The 16,331-nt window shown below is 35.8% G+C and overlaps 1 protein-coding gene across 1 annotated transcript in view; it reads right to left on the bottom strand.

Moving 5' to 3' along the window:
- The window catches only part of WDR27 (WD repeat domain 27), a 73,612-nt gene that overhangs the window by 28,944 nt on the left and 28,337 nt on the right, over positions 1-16,331 (bottom strand). The window contains exons 17-20 of the mRNA XM_087776155.1: positions 14,862-14,983; positions 14,134-14,267; positions 6,211-6,308; positions 5,792-5,913 (exon numbers count right to left, since the gene is read on the bottom strand). Coding sequence (XP_087632281.1) covers positions 5,792-5,913; positions 6,211-6,308; positions 14,134-14,267; positions 14,862-14,983 — 476 coding nt within the window. The remainder of the gene's footprint in view (positions 1-5,791; positions 5,914-6,210; positions 6,309-14,133; positions 14,268-14,861; positions 14,984-16,331) is intronic.

Below are 16,331 nucleotides of genomic sequence, written 5' to 3'. Positions count from 1 at the left end.
TGCAATGCAATGGAACCCTGAAAAAACACATAATACTTTGGTAATCATTGACAATCAGTTTTCCTTAGGTGATCTTATGTATCAAACCAAAATCGTCAAGTTGGAAATCACTGGTTGAACAAAGCAACTTACAGCAGTGTAAATCCATTATTACCAGCTTAGGATATTCGCCTTGTCAGGCTTGGTATAAGATGGCTAAAGGCTACTTATCAGAGTGAGGTGAAGCTACTACAGCCAGAAGAGTGACATTTGCTCATTGCCTCAGAAGGAGTTTGATGACATCACTTGGGTCTAGTAACACCCTGTGCTGAAATATCATAAGCAGTTCTGAGAGTAGGGTCTGGAAACCAGACACAGGTTCAGGGAAAAGAGTGGAGGGTCCCTCAACACCAGCCTGTCACTGAAAGGTGGGAGATCGCCACCAGTTTCTGCAGACTGAGGAGAACAATGAACCTCTTTCCCCCAGCTCCTAAGCAAACACTCTGAAAAGTAAGCTATTACATGAACCTGGAGCAGTATCACCACCACGTCTCCACAGGACCATGTATTTAGCCCAGTTTTCTGATTAAATTATGCTTATGCAACTGTACTGTCTGCTGATTCCCATCCACAATTTTTTTAACCTGCTTCACTATTTAAATCCAACCTGACAGAGAGATAAAGGTCTTATGATAATTACATTTCCACAAGATACATGTAAATGAGTAACTAGCAGACAGAAATTCAAACCAGTACAGCCATTAAGGAAAGTGATTTTGTTTGACAAGCCATTAACCAATCAACATAAATGTAATTTGGAACAGGTGTGCAGTATGGCACGCCTCTCAGTCAACTAGTAAGAAGGACATGACAAGAAGATAAGGTTGTGATAGGGAAGGAGTGTTTAGGGAACAAAACTGAAAGTGCATGTGGTGGCGAGGTGAAGGTTATAAAGAACACAACAGTCAAATTGAGTTATTGTGGTGGATTTGGAAGGTGATATTTAAGGATACAGGATTAAAATACTTTAGAAAGGATGCTTAATTAGTTTTGTTGCTGCTGGAAGAACCTGTATACAAAGAAAGATAAGCTTTGTATCATCATTATATGGTATGCCCCGAGCACTTCAGGGGAATTTGGTGCCAAAATGCTTTTTAAGGAAACAAAAATACACTGAGGTTTGGAATAATAAACATTAATATGCTCAATTGAATCAAGATTATAGACATTCTAAGCAAGCAGTGTAAGGCCTAAAGTTCTGCAAGCAATTTAATTGTGTAACCTTTAATCATATATGGAGCTTCAAGAGCTAAGCATATCTTCTGTGGTTTCGTCTCCTGGACTTTGGTAAGCTAAGTTGCACTATTTTGGATCCAGGACTAAGGGTTCTTTATATATCAAATCCTAAATAACTGTACTAATCTAAAGTAGATGACAAATGGGAAGTAATGTACCACAAGTAATACAAATATATAAACAAAAATCTGGTAGTAAGCACACTACCCAGAACAACTTCTTCCCTAGGTGGGTTTTTTTCTGTTATGATTTTGCCCAGCTTCCTCTTTTCCTTCTACTGTTTTTCTTCATCCAATACCTTAAATTTGTCACAGCTCCATAAGCTTAGCTCTAAAATGGCCTTTTTATAAGTTTCAGAATATCTATCTCCCATCTGAGAATGCTTGCTACATTCTTGCTCTGATTTCCCTTCTCTGATGTTGACAAAATAACAAAAATTCACAACACAAAATACTGTTCTGTAGAATATAAGGAAAGACCTGAAGAAAACACAATCAAGTCACTGAAATACTATAGATGGAAAGGTATAGTGTGAAAATATGTATATATCTATTAACATACATATATATACAGTATGTATATAGAGACATATATTACTTTCTATCACTGTTGCAATTTAAGGTTTTCAAATCAAACGGGGTAGTATTAAGACATTTGGCTATTCCTACAGTTAACAAAGATAAAGAAGGCAAGATTAAGTACAGCAATATATACTTTCCATCATGATGTGATGCTAGTGTGCAGATATATTTTCACTGTATTTATTATTCTTCATCTCACTATAAACATGTAACAACATAGGGCAGCTTCTTACCTGGTGCAAATATGGAAACTACTGTCTTTAAAGATTTACCAGCCAAGATTTTTTTCTTACATTTCTCTCTGCTCTGGATCACAGTAATGACTATTTTTTCCCCAGCTTCCTTGCAATTCTTATAATTTTTCTTCAGCATGATACTATTGAATTTTTCATTTCTGAAGTAATCCTTTGCATTAAAAGCTGAATGTAAAACGGGAAGGCTTTCTAACTGTGCTACTGCATGTAATTTAAAGATGTTTAGAATTATTCTTCATACTAAACCAGAAGCCCCAGCCTTTTGGGAGTGAGCTTTACTGATGCTGCTCTCTTCACTTCCCTGCATCCTTCTTCTCCCTCATGGCCATTATCTTCCCAAACCTAGTTTCTTCCAGTCCTTGCATCTGTCTCCTCTGGAACTTTGCAAGACACTGAGGTTCAAGGAGGTGAGAAGGGAAGACGTAATCAGGGCAAAGGAGCTCTGGGAACAACAGTAATCTACATGGTTGTGGATAACTGGAACAGTAGCCGGGGGGAAAGAGGTTGTAGGATGTGGAGAAGTGAAGACTCATAGCTGCAGAGGCAGAGCACCTGTAATGATATAGAGAGATACAGCCTAGATTCAACTGGTGAAATAGGTTTGGAGATGTAAACTGGCCACGTGGCACAGGATCAGAGGAGCAGGCTTCAGCCATAGGTTGGTTATTCTGGAGCTCCAGAAAAATGTCAGGAAGCTTGAGGCAGTACTGTCATCACAGAGGCTGCCAGTGAAAAAGGCAGAAGAGTGACAAGATAGAAGACAAGCTGGAAGCCCCATCTGGTTGCTGCCCGTGTTCTTGTCTCCAGTGAAGAGGGAGAAGAGTCAGTAAGAATGGGCAGAACCACCATCAGATTCACACCTCACCTGAAAAGAATGACCACTGGCAGCAATTTGCTAGCCTACAATAGCAAACACTCCATGTACTTATTCTATGTATGGACCCTGTATGAGTACCTACTCATCTGCAATGTTTCACAAAGTGTTAACAAGAACAGAGATTACCTTGCATAATTCAAGCTTTAGATAAGGGACAAGTTTTCATCAACTGTACTTCCATCTGTACAGAGGCTGCAGATTGAATATCTCAGGCAAGGATACAGTCTGATTTTACAACCTAATCATGGTCAGGAAGATTCAAAACATTCCTACGAAAGAAAGATAAGCTGTGGCAAGTAATGATTCAGTAGGGTGGTTTATCATCTTCAACATACCATTACTGGATCAAGGCTTCATCACACTGATAACTGCCACTGCAACAAGGGATGTGCTATATTCTATTAAATGTAAAGTGATGGTTCTGACCACCTATGGTCATTAGATAATTTGGGGCAAGTGGGGAAGGACACTCAGTGATGTTAGCCGGTATATTTTGGGCAGATTTCAAGAGGAGCAACTATAAAGAATTCTACTCTGGCTTCATTGAAGTTACTGCAGATTTTGATAAGCAAAACAAGGGTTTCTTGATTGAGAGAAAGAAGACTTTTACATTAATTTTATTTAATAGGCCACAGAAAGAGATTTCCAAAATTAGACAAGAGAGTGAGGCAACAAGTTCTTAAATTCAGCTGATATTGAAATGTTGGATGTTCCTCTGAACATTTCCCTATAGCGCATTCTGAATTTCTGTAGTGTCATAAAAATAATCTGTGACTATCTTTACAGAAACAGCAGCTTATATGCACATACAAGTAATATGACAAATTTATTTAATTTTCACTCCCAGTCTATGCTTCTTGATTAATAAGTCATAGACATACCAATACTTATTATCTTTTAAATATATTTTCATTTTTAGAGTATTAAAATTCTAAAAGGATACAGGAATTACAGACACCCATTAAAATGGGTGTCCCATCACATCATCTTCTGAGATACACTTTATAACAGTCAGTGCAGCCAAATCTTTTATATGAATATACATATATATATATTTGTAATATTTTCTGCTAAACTGTTCCAAAGGAAGATTCAGAATACTGTTCTACTATACATCAGACAACGTCTGCTGTGAAGAGAACATATTCAAAATGATATAATAAGCTTAATCAAGTACACTGCAGGCTGAGATGAATTTCACACATTGCCAATTCTTGCAAACAATCTCTAGAACAGACCAAAAGAACAATTTAAAATTGAAGTCATTATATTACAAATTATGTATACTTGCTTACAGCTACTGCTGTCCAAAACCAGAAATAACAGAATGTCATGTTGTTCACCTATGTTTCTAGAATATGCTATGTATTTAATAATTTGCTAACAGGTTTCTCCCACACTTTGTTAGTGTTTTACAAGACCTTCTAAATAGATTTTTTTAAATTATTTATTTAAAGAATAAATCTCCTGATTGTCCCCAATTACTACTGTCCAGGTAGCATCACAAAGCAGTCTTGGAATGTGGGAACTGATCTGCATGAATGTAAACCAGAAAATGCACTTCAGGAATGTATATATTGCAATCACTAATGAGCATTCAGTCCACAAGATGAGACTAGGGCTAGTCCAAAGGAAAACCTTCATAAATTTTGTTCTGTAGTCACTGGATCTTCAGCATCAACTGTTTCACTCCACAGATTTGCTTCTATTGCACCACCCCTCATCACTAGCTAACCTTAGATTCCAATGTGTTTCACGCTTTAAACAGCATGTAATTTACACACAGCATTCTGCATATTTTTATGTCTATAAAATATTTTAGCATATTATCTTAACGTAAATGCACTAAATTATATTTACTTTAACAGCTTTAGATTATACAACTGTAACAAAATAGTTGCTGTGTAATTTTCCTATTGACTTATCTAAAGCATTAATTTTATATAACTGAAAAAATAGAGAACCTTGATCTATAATTTTCCCCAAAAATGGTCAATTTTCTTTGCTATACCACATACCTCTAGATTTTTTCCCAAGTTAATACTTGCCCACAGCTTTAAGGTTTTTCTTGATTAAATAACCTGAAGCCACTAAGCTGACCAAGCAAAAAGAAAAGCCAGAACTTTAAGCCTATATGTGTTACAAATAGTACTGAAAGAGTTAGCACGATTTTAAGTGTTTTAACAGATCATATCTCTCAGGAAAACCCACAAAGCTTCATACAAAAGTAGTAATAAGGAACTGTTTTAAACCCACAGAAGCAAGGACTTTCCAACTGGGAATGAAGAACCATACTCAACCAAACCTAACACAGCAGGCATTCCAGCATGTACAGTATCATAAGACCTCCAAACATTCAAATCAATCTTCAAGTAAAAAACAGAGTGAGGATGAGGGGTTTTAAGTCATCTATTCTATTGCAGTACTGAGCAATTATTATTTTTGGTTGCTGTTTCTGAAGTTTCAGAATAAATCAGATGACTTCAGATTCAACTTTAGAGAAGAACATTTACATAAGGAAAAGTTCCTGCGGAACTACAGTAGTACAGTCTGGTGCAAGTAAGACAAAGGGTAATGTACACTTCCCTAATAGCAAGTTTGTTCAGTCTTTCTCACTGCTCCTTGCTTTCCACTAGAGAACAAATGAGATCTGGGTGCCTTTACCACACAGACTTATGACCTTGCCCATCCTCCCCAACGTATAAAAAACTCTATTGATTACTATCAATTATATTTTTAGCCTCCAATTTCTTTGTTGATGGAGTGGTAGTGGTACTACAAATAAAACTCAATGAAGTATATACCTTATTTTGGCAGATCTGATGGACTGATCTCGCATGAACTTCTGGTATCACTGCTATGCTGCAGCCTGCATTGAGGTCAAAAACTTCCAGTGCTCGGTTGCTGCCAGCTGTAAGTACAATATCTGTACAGTTCTCTGTGTTAAAGTTAAACTGGTCTAAAGGAACAAAAGCATATAGATAGACAAAAAGACAGATAAATACATATCAAGACTCTGTTGTATTAAGTGCTCTCTGAGCAGCACCAAACTCTTACAGTCCTAAAAAATTTATGTCCCAGGCTGATGTTCAATATCACAAAAAAATACAACATTTTTATTCTAATAGAAAAAGAGTAGTAAAGAATCAAATGCTAATTACTTTAACTGAAGTTATTTCCATGTCATGAAGTCCAAAGAACTATAAAGAAATACAAAGGATACAAGAGTAGAAATCATTTACGGCTGAAAGGCTGGTAATCTCCATTGTTGAAGCCATGGGAAATTTCTGTACCAATTTGCAAAGACTTCTCTGTTTGTATCTGCAAAAAATACCAAATGAATGCTAGTGTTAATGAAATAAATTATGATTTGTGGCCACCGGTAAACTCTCACTGGAATCACAAAGCAAACCAAAATGCTTTCTTTCATTACCAAAAATTAAAGCCACAGACCTTTTGACTCATTGCTGAACAATTAAAAAACTTGGTAACAAAACTCATTTGGATGAAAACAAAACATAATATTCGTATACCTAAGACAGATCTTCCATCAGCATGAAACACGAAAACAATCTTGTGTGTATGTTGAAAACGATGAACAGAAAAAGACTCTGTCAAGTACCTATGATCAAAAGCCAGAAACACCACTAGTTTCAGTATAGCATTTCGTGTGCTGGTTATAGGGGCAATAAGAAAGAAAATGAGGAGAAAATAGTGAGGAAAGAATAATTTCCACTTAGGAACAGAACAAGGGGCTGATTACACGTTATCAAAGAAATTTGGCTTCCCAACATACACTGGACTCCTCAAGGTCCTGTGGGATATCTGCCAGCTCCATGCAGATGTTGCAGACATGCCAAGCCCTCTAAAATGGCTTCAGACTTATTTATAAATATCACACAATGCAGAACTGTGTTGTGATTCAATCTGATTAGATCTTTCTGTCTACTGAAATATATCAGCACAAACAACATGGATCTGATCTTAAATCCTCCAAAGTCAACAGAAAACATTCCTCCATGGATATGGATATGGGTACGTTGAGCAAGAAGAGTGTGGTTTCCATAGAAGTCACCTAAGGAATACAGACAGCGTTGTAATAACTGTATGGGGTCTGGTTGGGGTGGAGTTAATTTTCTTCACAGTAGATTGTATGGTGCTGTTTTACGTTTGTGACCAAAACAGTGTTGATAACATACCAAGGGTTTGGCTGTTGCTGAACAGTGTCTGCACATCATTAAGATATTCTGTTTCTGACTGTGCCCCCAGAGTGAATAGGCTGGGGCAGTGCAAGAGGTCAGATGTGGACATAGCCACGACCACTTACCTGAATTATCCAAAGAGATATTCCATGATATATAATGCCAAGCTCAGCAATAAAACTGGGCAGGGAGGAGTTTTTTGAAAGTAGCCATTGCTCAGAGACTGGCTGGCTATCGTTCTGCTGGTGGGACCTACTGAGCAGTTACTTTTGCATCACTTGTTTTTTTTTTTTCTTTTTTCTTCACTTATTAACAGTCTTTATTTCATCCCACCAGTTTTCCTCACCTTTATCCTTCCAATTCTCCCCCCGCCCATCCCTCTGGGGGATCCCACTGGGGGAGAGTGAGTGAGCAACTGGGTGGGGGCTTAGCTGCCAGTGAAGGTCAACACACTGCAATAACTCAAAATTTCTACATTATATTCTAAATGCAGACACTTCTATGCAGTAAAATAATTCCAATGTAACTGTAAGTATCATAATTCCATTTTAGCATGTCTGTCTACTGACAAGGCAAAAGTCCATGTGTCACACACTTGTAGGAATAATTACTGGTTTTTTCCAACAATGCTAAAAGTTGGCAAAACTGAGATCATTTGACAGAAGCAATACCTTCATCAGCTGGATCAGTTCAAAAGAAAAATGGTTAATGATTTGCTTTTGCCTTTGTCACTCTCGAACAATGATCTGCTGAGCTTTTCCAGGTAAGACATTAGAGCTACTTCAGCAGTGATGCTGAAGCAGAAGGTAAAATACAGTATTTTGCAATTTAATCCAAGAACATTTTGTGATTTCCAGAAATATTTTATTCAAGTAAACTACAAAAATAAGCTGCTCTAGACTTCAGGAACAACTGATTTATCTCCATTTTTGGGTAAAGATATCTAAGCTAACTTTAAATAAGATGACTGAGATAATAGGAACAATCTAATAAAGGCAGCATGAAGTTTGCTCTGGTCTAATTTACCCTGCTGAAAGAGGCTTACTGAAACAGATTGCTCCTAAATGCAAGAACAATTGCTTTGAGTTAGCTGAAGTATCCCTCTTCTGCAGTGCAGTCTGCTACATAGATAAACACCTCACAGGGTGTTTCCCAGATGAAGGAATTTCACCTAGAAAGCAAACAGTAAACTGAGATTCATCAAACACAAGTTCGGACAAAACTGAACCAAAGTAACAGAGGAAAAAAAATAGAATAAGAGTACCCATTAGCAAAAATAAGAGGAATTTTAATATATTTAAGACCTCATATTTTTTGGACACAATGCATTTGCCACATGTCCTATACACATTCAATTCAAAGCGTAAGTCAACTTAAATTCAGCCAGGCATTGTGGACACACTGAGCTGGACACTGTACATTGGTTCTTGCCTCTTAGAGATTAAAGTTTATATAACAATTTGGGTTACCTTTTTATTGCTTTAATAATACATCCATAAACTAAGAATTAACAGGGAACACAGAAGATGGGTAATCAGATTGTTGAAGAAAGGTATTCCATAATTCAAACAGACACAAGACAAAAGCTTAAATGCCACTCACTTGTAATATACAAGAACAGAATTCGAGAATAAATTTGTATGTTGAAACACAAGCAAAAGTACACAATCTACACTTTAAGTTAAAATAATTTCCTGTTTGCTATAGAAAAGATTGTTATATATCTTACAAAGGACTTGTTGAGGAATTAATCAGAGGAATTAATACAGTAAGGGCCAGAAGGTGTTGTAATGTTTATTAAGATAAAGGTGTGAAGAGCACACAAAGGAAAAGCTTTTCAGATTGTTGAAAGATACTACAACTTATCAGTAAGAAGGTGCATTTAACAAAATAACTGTGCTTTTGATGGCAGAAAATCAACAGATTTCTGTAAATATAACAAGGGTTATTTTGTAAGTAAAAAAAGAAGATAAGAAAAGGAAAGAACTTCCCATCAGAAGTGAGTTCTGAAAAGAAAATTATATACAACTAGATTAAGAATTCCATCTCTTTCTTTGTTGCAGGGTTTCCAATATGAACGTACTGTCACAGACAGCTGTGAAGTTGTTTTCAATTATTACAAAACACTATAAGCCCTAGAAAATGCTGCACAGATGAAGACTAGGAGTGTGAAGTGAATATAGGCAAAATTCCATCTCACAAGTAACTGAAGAGGCTATTACAGCCTAAACGCGCCCTAAAAATTGTCTAAATTAGACTAATACCTCCTCAAGGCACAGAAAAGCTTGTGATGGAGGCAAAAAAAAAAGGATGAACAGTGTCTTCTTACTACATTTTTTCCAGGTCTCCAATTCTATGCACAGCACATAATCTCAGCTGACAATCCTATCGATCAGGTACCCAAAAAAATCACATGTCTTTTGATATACTCAAAACTACAATTCTGTCCTCCTTTAATGCCTTCAATATTAGAATTCTGAAAATAGTGTAAATTACTAATGTTTGTAATCTCTTATATCCCACATACTTTGGGGATGTAATGATTTTTGGGGAACACATTTACAGTATATAGTTATTTTCAGGAGACTGGTATATCTTCAGAAATAAGATATAAAACCAGATTCTAAGATACAAACACTTCCTGCAATGATTGCAGAGACTGATGTGTCTACTTTCCAGCAGATTTGAAGTCCTTTGCTGAAAGCATTTTTCAGGAGACACAGATAAAGCAGAAACATTTTGATGACAGACAAAAACCTTCAATGTATGGAAGTATGTTACTATGCTAAAATCTGAAGATGAATAGACACCAAAAAAAACCCTCCCAAAACCCCCAAAAACCAGCTTGATGCAGATCTGACATTTAAAATTTTACAGAAAATGGCTGCACATGACAAAGTCAAAACTAAGTGACAGACCACAAACATCATCAGTATAACAGATCATAAGGTTTCAGGCTGTTAAAAACATTTTTGTATGCACTGTAAAAATTAATCTTCAAACAGTAGTCCCATTATACATTTCCAGACACAGCCTTGAGTTCAGTGAAATATGAAAACCAGTTACATGAAAAGGAAAAGAATCACTTCATCTTCTGGAATGCTTAGAATTCATAGTAACTGAAAATTATTCTCTCTTAGACTACAGAGGAAGGTGGATGTCATTCACTGACCCTATGTAATGAATCTTAGACATAAGAAAAGATAAGCACAGGAAAATTTAAAGCATTTAGAGATGGTTGCTGTTAAAATGTTGTTAGAATTCATCTTATGACTTATTTACTTCTTCACTAGTTTCCATCCTGTTTCTGACAAGAATCAAAGAGTGTTTAAGTTCTTTGATCTAATGGCTAAAGCTCAGAGGAATCAAGCTTATTATCATACTGCTGAATCAGGCCTCTGCAGCTCATTCACTTAAGAAGTTTAAAATGGCTTACAGTGGTTTGCATGAAAATAATTATCCTGTTAAACATAAACTTTCCAGAAGTACCTGAAAGGTACGCTCTCCTATGCATACTTAGCATGCTGAATTTTAACCCTACTTACCATGGCCTTTGCTTTATCCATCTATAACATGTGCTGATATAGCTTCCCCATTTAATCAGAGTAGATATTTTATCATTACTTCCCTTACTGTGTGTATGATTACTACAACCAGTTGCTAAATATAACGGCTTTAAAAGGCACTGTTTCTGTTACTGGAACACAATTTTCTCCTTTTTAAACTTCTTTCAAATTGCTCATGATGATCTTTAAAACAACGCATAAAACTGTAAAAATGAGATAACAACCCATAGATGTTTTGTTCTGCTCAAATTCTTACGTGACTTAAAAGTAACTAAGAATTAAAAAAAAAAATAAACTGAGAAGCTAATAGTTGTACTTCATATCACCATGCACAACTGCTGATGAGAGTGGAAATTAAATAGTTAGTAATTTTGGAGAAGGTAAAGAAATTTGTTTAGGTTGTGAATCATTTTGAGATTAATCATAGAAGCAGAAGTCAGGACATCTGCATTCTATTCCCAGAATTGCAATAAATCTCCTCCATGGCATTTGTAAATAAGGATATATTTAAATAAGCCAATAAAGAATACAACATTCTTTTTCTTATTTCCATTTCTTGGTTTTAGCTTTAAAACTAACCAATATTTAACCATTTAATTAAGTTGTTGTGATGCTTAGTTAATTAATACTTATAGGGACCTCTTTGAAAACTCTGCAGACAGAAACAGTGATATGATTTGTCATTGTACTGTCTTCACCTCTGAAATACAGTAGCATTCTATTGGTTAGCCAGACTGCATTGCCATACCCTTCTAATTAAGGGTATAAAGCATGCTTTGGGGATAGATCTAGCATTTTCTTGAATCAGTTCCATTCAAGCATTCTTCCAAATTTGACTCAGAAGGCAAAATGAGAGAGTTGTGAGAAACAAAAGGAATGATGCAGTGCTCCACAAAAGAAAGAAATGCTGGGAAATGAACTGGAGGGTATTCACAAGAAAATGTCAAAGCAAATTAACCTTTAATACCTTTTTTATAGATATATATATAACCAGGCCTCAGACTGGTTTGTGGATTCATTGTAATGTCTATGACTGTGTGGTTGGTCTTTTGGCATTACACTAATATCCCAGAGAGTCTAATTGCATATTTTTGAGTTAGTGTTAATGCATCATGAAATACTGACAGCATGGTAATAACAAAATTCTGCTATAAGCACAATCCTACATACATACTTTAACAGCTTTAAACCAGGATATTATATGCTTCTGACAAAGCAACTGGAGCAACACAGAACACAGGTGAAGTTCAGTGCCCAAGTCCTTGCAAAACTGCTTGACTGTGTTCTACAATTACATCAGGTTCCATAGTACCTTTAGTCCTTTAGTTTCTGAACTAACTAGCTTGAAGGTAGTTCAGACCAGTCTTCCACAACAGTAACTGCCGTATGGATTTTCTTCAGGTTACTGGATACTTTCCTCTAGGAGGCATGGGTATTAGTTAAAAAAAAAAAAAAAAAAAAGAGATATCTAGAGCCAGCACATTATATACTACAATAAAAGTTCTTTATTAAAGCCTAAGGCCTCATGAATAGAAGGGAAAAATATTTTTAACTATATCTTAAAACTGAAAGTAATCAGAAGAGGAAAGGATCTAAAAGATAAGAATATTGTTTTCCGTCTTCTTTTTCTAAGTTCCTTCAGGATTGCCTGTATAATTTTTAAGAGTTAAGAATGGTATGAGAGAAGCAGTTGCATGCCTCAGTTTCCAAATATTACTTGTTTATGCCATGAATAGATTTTAAGCAAAACTGGCAACAGGAATAACTTTTCCTGCCTTCCAGGTTCCTCCTGTACTATTACACTTTGCTACAGGGTAAGCACTTCAGAACATGAGATCTCTGTAGAACCAGTTATGAGAAAAGAAAGTCAAGGGGGAAAAGAATCTTTTTAAAAGAACTTGTGTCTGTATTTCAGTATTTTCTTTTCATTTTATTCGATTAGTTTTACCCTCCTAATGTAATGTATATACTATAAAATCAAAGCAGGAAATTCGGTATTCCTTTGACTATTTGCTATATTCCCATTCCAAATAGAGTATATGACTAAAATAATATGAATAAGAGCCACAACAACACCCTCCATTAAGGATTTTGACCAAAAATGGGAGGTAAAGAATCACAAGTGACAGTGGATTAACTGTAAAACTAAGCAGGTGACTGAAAACTGGAATTAATTAACCATTTTGAAGAATTTATAAACAGAACGTAGATCATAATCTATTAGCTACTTTTCCAAACAAGAAGGAATTTCTGTTCTTAAAAAAGTGTATTTTAAAAGAGTGATATAATTTGGCTTTTTTTCTCCTCTTGTTTCCTGTATGACTGCTTAAATTTTCAGTGAAGTTCCACCTACCAGGTTCATGCCTCAATCCAGGAAAGCACTCCTATTCAAAAACATATTTAAGCCTGTGCTTAGTATGTTTTTCTGTGCAGTGGCAAAATTACCAAGGAAATAGGCCAGTTTTTCCCATCTAAGGATGCAGCCTAATACCATGAACAGACAGGACACACCATTCACAATATCAACTAACAGACTTCAGTGTTGTAACCTTAATTCTGTTTGTCCTTCCACTCAAAATATAAAGTCAAAATATCAGACAAAGAAAAATATCTCTTCAAGGTTTTTTTAAATGCTGTTATGTCTAATCATATACATATATACATGCATATATATATGTATGTAATGTAATAAAGTCTTATACACACAAATACTGCTGAAAACAAGCAAAAGCAAATGAAGAGCAGAGAAACTTAGTAAAAGGATACAAGGAGAGTTTTAGCTCCAATTATAAACGAAAAGAACAGAAAAGGTATATCAGACATTTAATAAAAGAATTGATTCCCAGTGAGAAAGAAGGATGCCTAACACAGGGACAAAATAGGATAGTAAGAAAAGTAATTAGATACAATATAACAGTTGGAAAGTCAGTGAAAATTGCGAAAGTGATTTACTTCCATTTGACAAAGAAGGAAGAAAACAGTCACAGCATGGTGGAGTCTCTGAAAGAAAAAATATATAGAAAAATTCCCACAAGAGAAAGACTTGCAATAGCTTCTCAAATGTAACTTAAGACATTAATGCACACTAAGATGTAAACAGGCAGAAGGTAAAGCTCAGAAGGTCCCAAATGGTAACAGTAACAGTAAAACTGTATTTGCACCAGATAAGGTATGCACTATAAAAAAATATTTGACATTTCAATTTTTTTTCTATTGTGCCAGAACAAAGACATTTTTACTATTAGCTTTTACTATTTGTTCAATTTTTTGTTCTGTAATATTCTTGCCCTTCACCCCACCCCACCTCACCACCCAAAAAATCCCAAATCAAACAGTGCACGTACTTTCACTGGTCTGTTAATGGGAAATTTTACTCACCTTTTGAGGTCATCCTTGGTTGTGTCTAGATGGAAACTTAATAGATGAAATTCAGCTCCACAACACAGCAATATAAATGAATCTATAAAATAAAACTGTGCAAAGCGTACAGTCTTATGGAACTTCTCTTTGCCCTGAAATGCAAAGTAAATTATTAAGAATGGATTCTAAGATACTGAATATTTTTTGTCTGAGATTCCTGGTGTTAAGGCATAGTCTCCCTGTTATCCTTACTGTATGCCAGGAGGTTAACCTACTATGTAGTGGCCCTTCCTATTTTTGACATCTCTTAATCTCAAAATAAAGTTTTAATTCTACTTAAATTAGTTGGCAGTAGAGTTAATAGTGTCTGTAGTCAACTGAATCTAATACAATCTAGCTTCATACTCTAAACTTCCATTTGAACTGGGGAGTAGACTATAAAGTCAAGCAGAGCTGAGCCAATGAAAATAGAATATACAGAGCAGACAATAAAACCAAAACTTCCAGACATGCCCACTAGTTTTGTCTGCCAAGATTGTTTTTTTTCTTTTCATAAATTGTCATGATAAAAGCCTAATTTGAAGTCAATGGAGACACCCAGATGGTAGTAGCAGTTTGAATCACCACCACTCAGTAGCTCTGAAAATCGGGCTGTATGTTCCTTCTACAGAGCTGTTAAAATGGAAGGCGGTCGAAGTGCAAAACAGTGTCCTCTGTGAACCAAACTGACAGGAGTTTCTAATTACCAGAATTAGGGCAGGTTCATTATTGCAGACTGACCAGACCCTTAAAGTTCTGTCTTCTGATGCAGAAACTAACCACTTCTTGTCATGACTCCAGCCAACAGAGTTAACTGCACCATCATGACCTAATAAAAATAGTAATAGACATATCATAAAGCTCGTTTCTTGCATTTATACTTTCTCCAGAGTTAATTGTATTGTTTTAATATAATTGTACTCAATATTAAAATACATTTTAAATACAGGCTTCAAATGGTTGGATTGAAACTGGTAGCAGTAAACCAGTTATTGATTTTTTCTTCCACCAAAAAACATGGGAAAATGTCTCTCATTAATAATCAAGATTCACAAAATTAAATAAGGTCAAAGAAATACCAAGTTAAACTACCTGAAATCTCATATGCATTTGTATGACATTGCCTCCATTGCTATAAGGGAGTTTGTATGAAAATGTTATAACAAATATAAAAGACACATTGATCTTTTACAGATATTCACATTCTTAAAGAATAAAAACTAGTATCTAAATTTTGTTCAGCTTTCTGCAATTCGGATTTAACTCAACTAGAACTATAAAATAGTTTTAAACAAACTTGTAACAAACAAACTTCCTTCAAGTTAACAACAAAAACACATTCACAGATCTTTGCTATCACAGTAATGTTAAAAAATTCTATCTCCACACCAAACTGAATTAGAAGCACAGAAGTGGTTATAATGTTGTTGTCATCAATAGCGAGTCTTGCTGCTAACAGTCATATTTCTGACCTTTTTCTGTAAAAAAAAAGTCTCAGAGTGAAGTGCTGAATGGTATTATTATTCCAAACTGTGGCAAAAAACTCCACAGCAAATAGAAGTTTGACCATCAACTCCTAATGCTTCTAATCAAGCTTCTAAGGTTTGGCCTTCATGTGACAAAGCTGTCTTCTGATGCAGAGCGGTCCAAACATCAGTCTGAAAAAGACTACCCAAAGAGGGATATTCAGGGAACAATTTCATCTGACTTCATCCTTGTGTTGGTAACAGAGTGAAGAAAACAACCATCACTGACAACATGGCTACCAAATATTTCAAAGTGCACCTGGGGTGGTTAAGGTCCAGAGCCCTATGACTTGGTACTATACCCAAATGGCAAAATAGAATGGTCGTCATGCAAGACCACAGTGCTCTGCATCTGCTTGTTAGCCAGTATTTGGTGCATGGAGAGGCCCAAAACCTGGCATCTAGCCCACAGTGTTGATGATCGTGTGTTATTTTACTCTGACTAATAAGCTGTCCTGAGTGTTTCATCCTAGATTGCTTCGTCTCTGCCCATCCCTAATAACAGAGGGTTGGAAGCCCAGCAAAATTGAAGTTACCACACTGGAGCTTGTAAAGACTGGTTTATGTTTTGTCATGGGCCCGCAAGAAATGTACTGGTGTGGAAAGGTTCAGCCCAAAGAAAAGTCCTGAATCCCAGGGTGGTTACTCTAG

This window comes from Nipponia nippon, unplaced genomic scaffold (genome assembly GCF_047370975.1).
Source record: "Nipponia nippon isolate SJK-2023a ecotype South Korea unplaced genomic scaffold, ASM4737097v1 scaffold_4, whole genome shotgun sequence".
Classification (NCBI taxonomy): domain Eukaryota; kingdom Metazoa; phylum Chordata; class Aves; order Pelecaniformes; family Threskiornithidae; genus Nipponia; species Nipponia nippon.
This window is presented reverse-complemented; position numbering and strand designations above follow the sequence as displayed.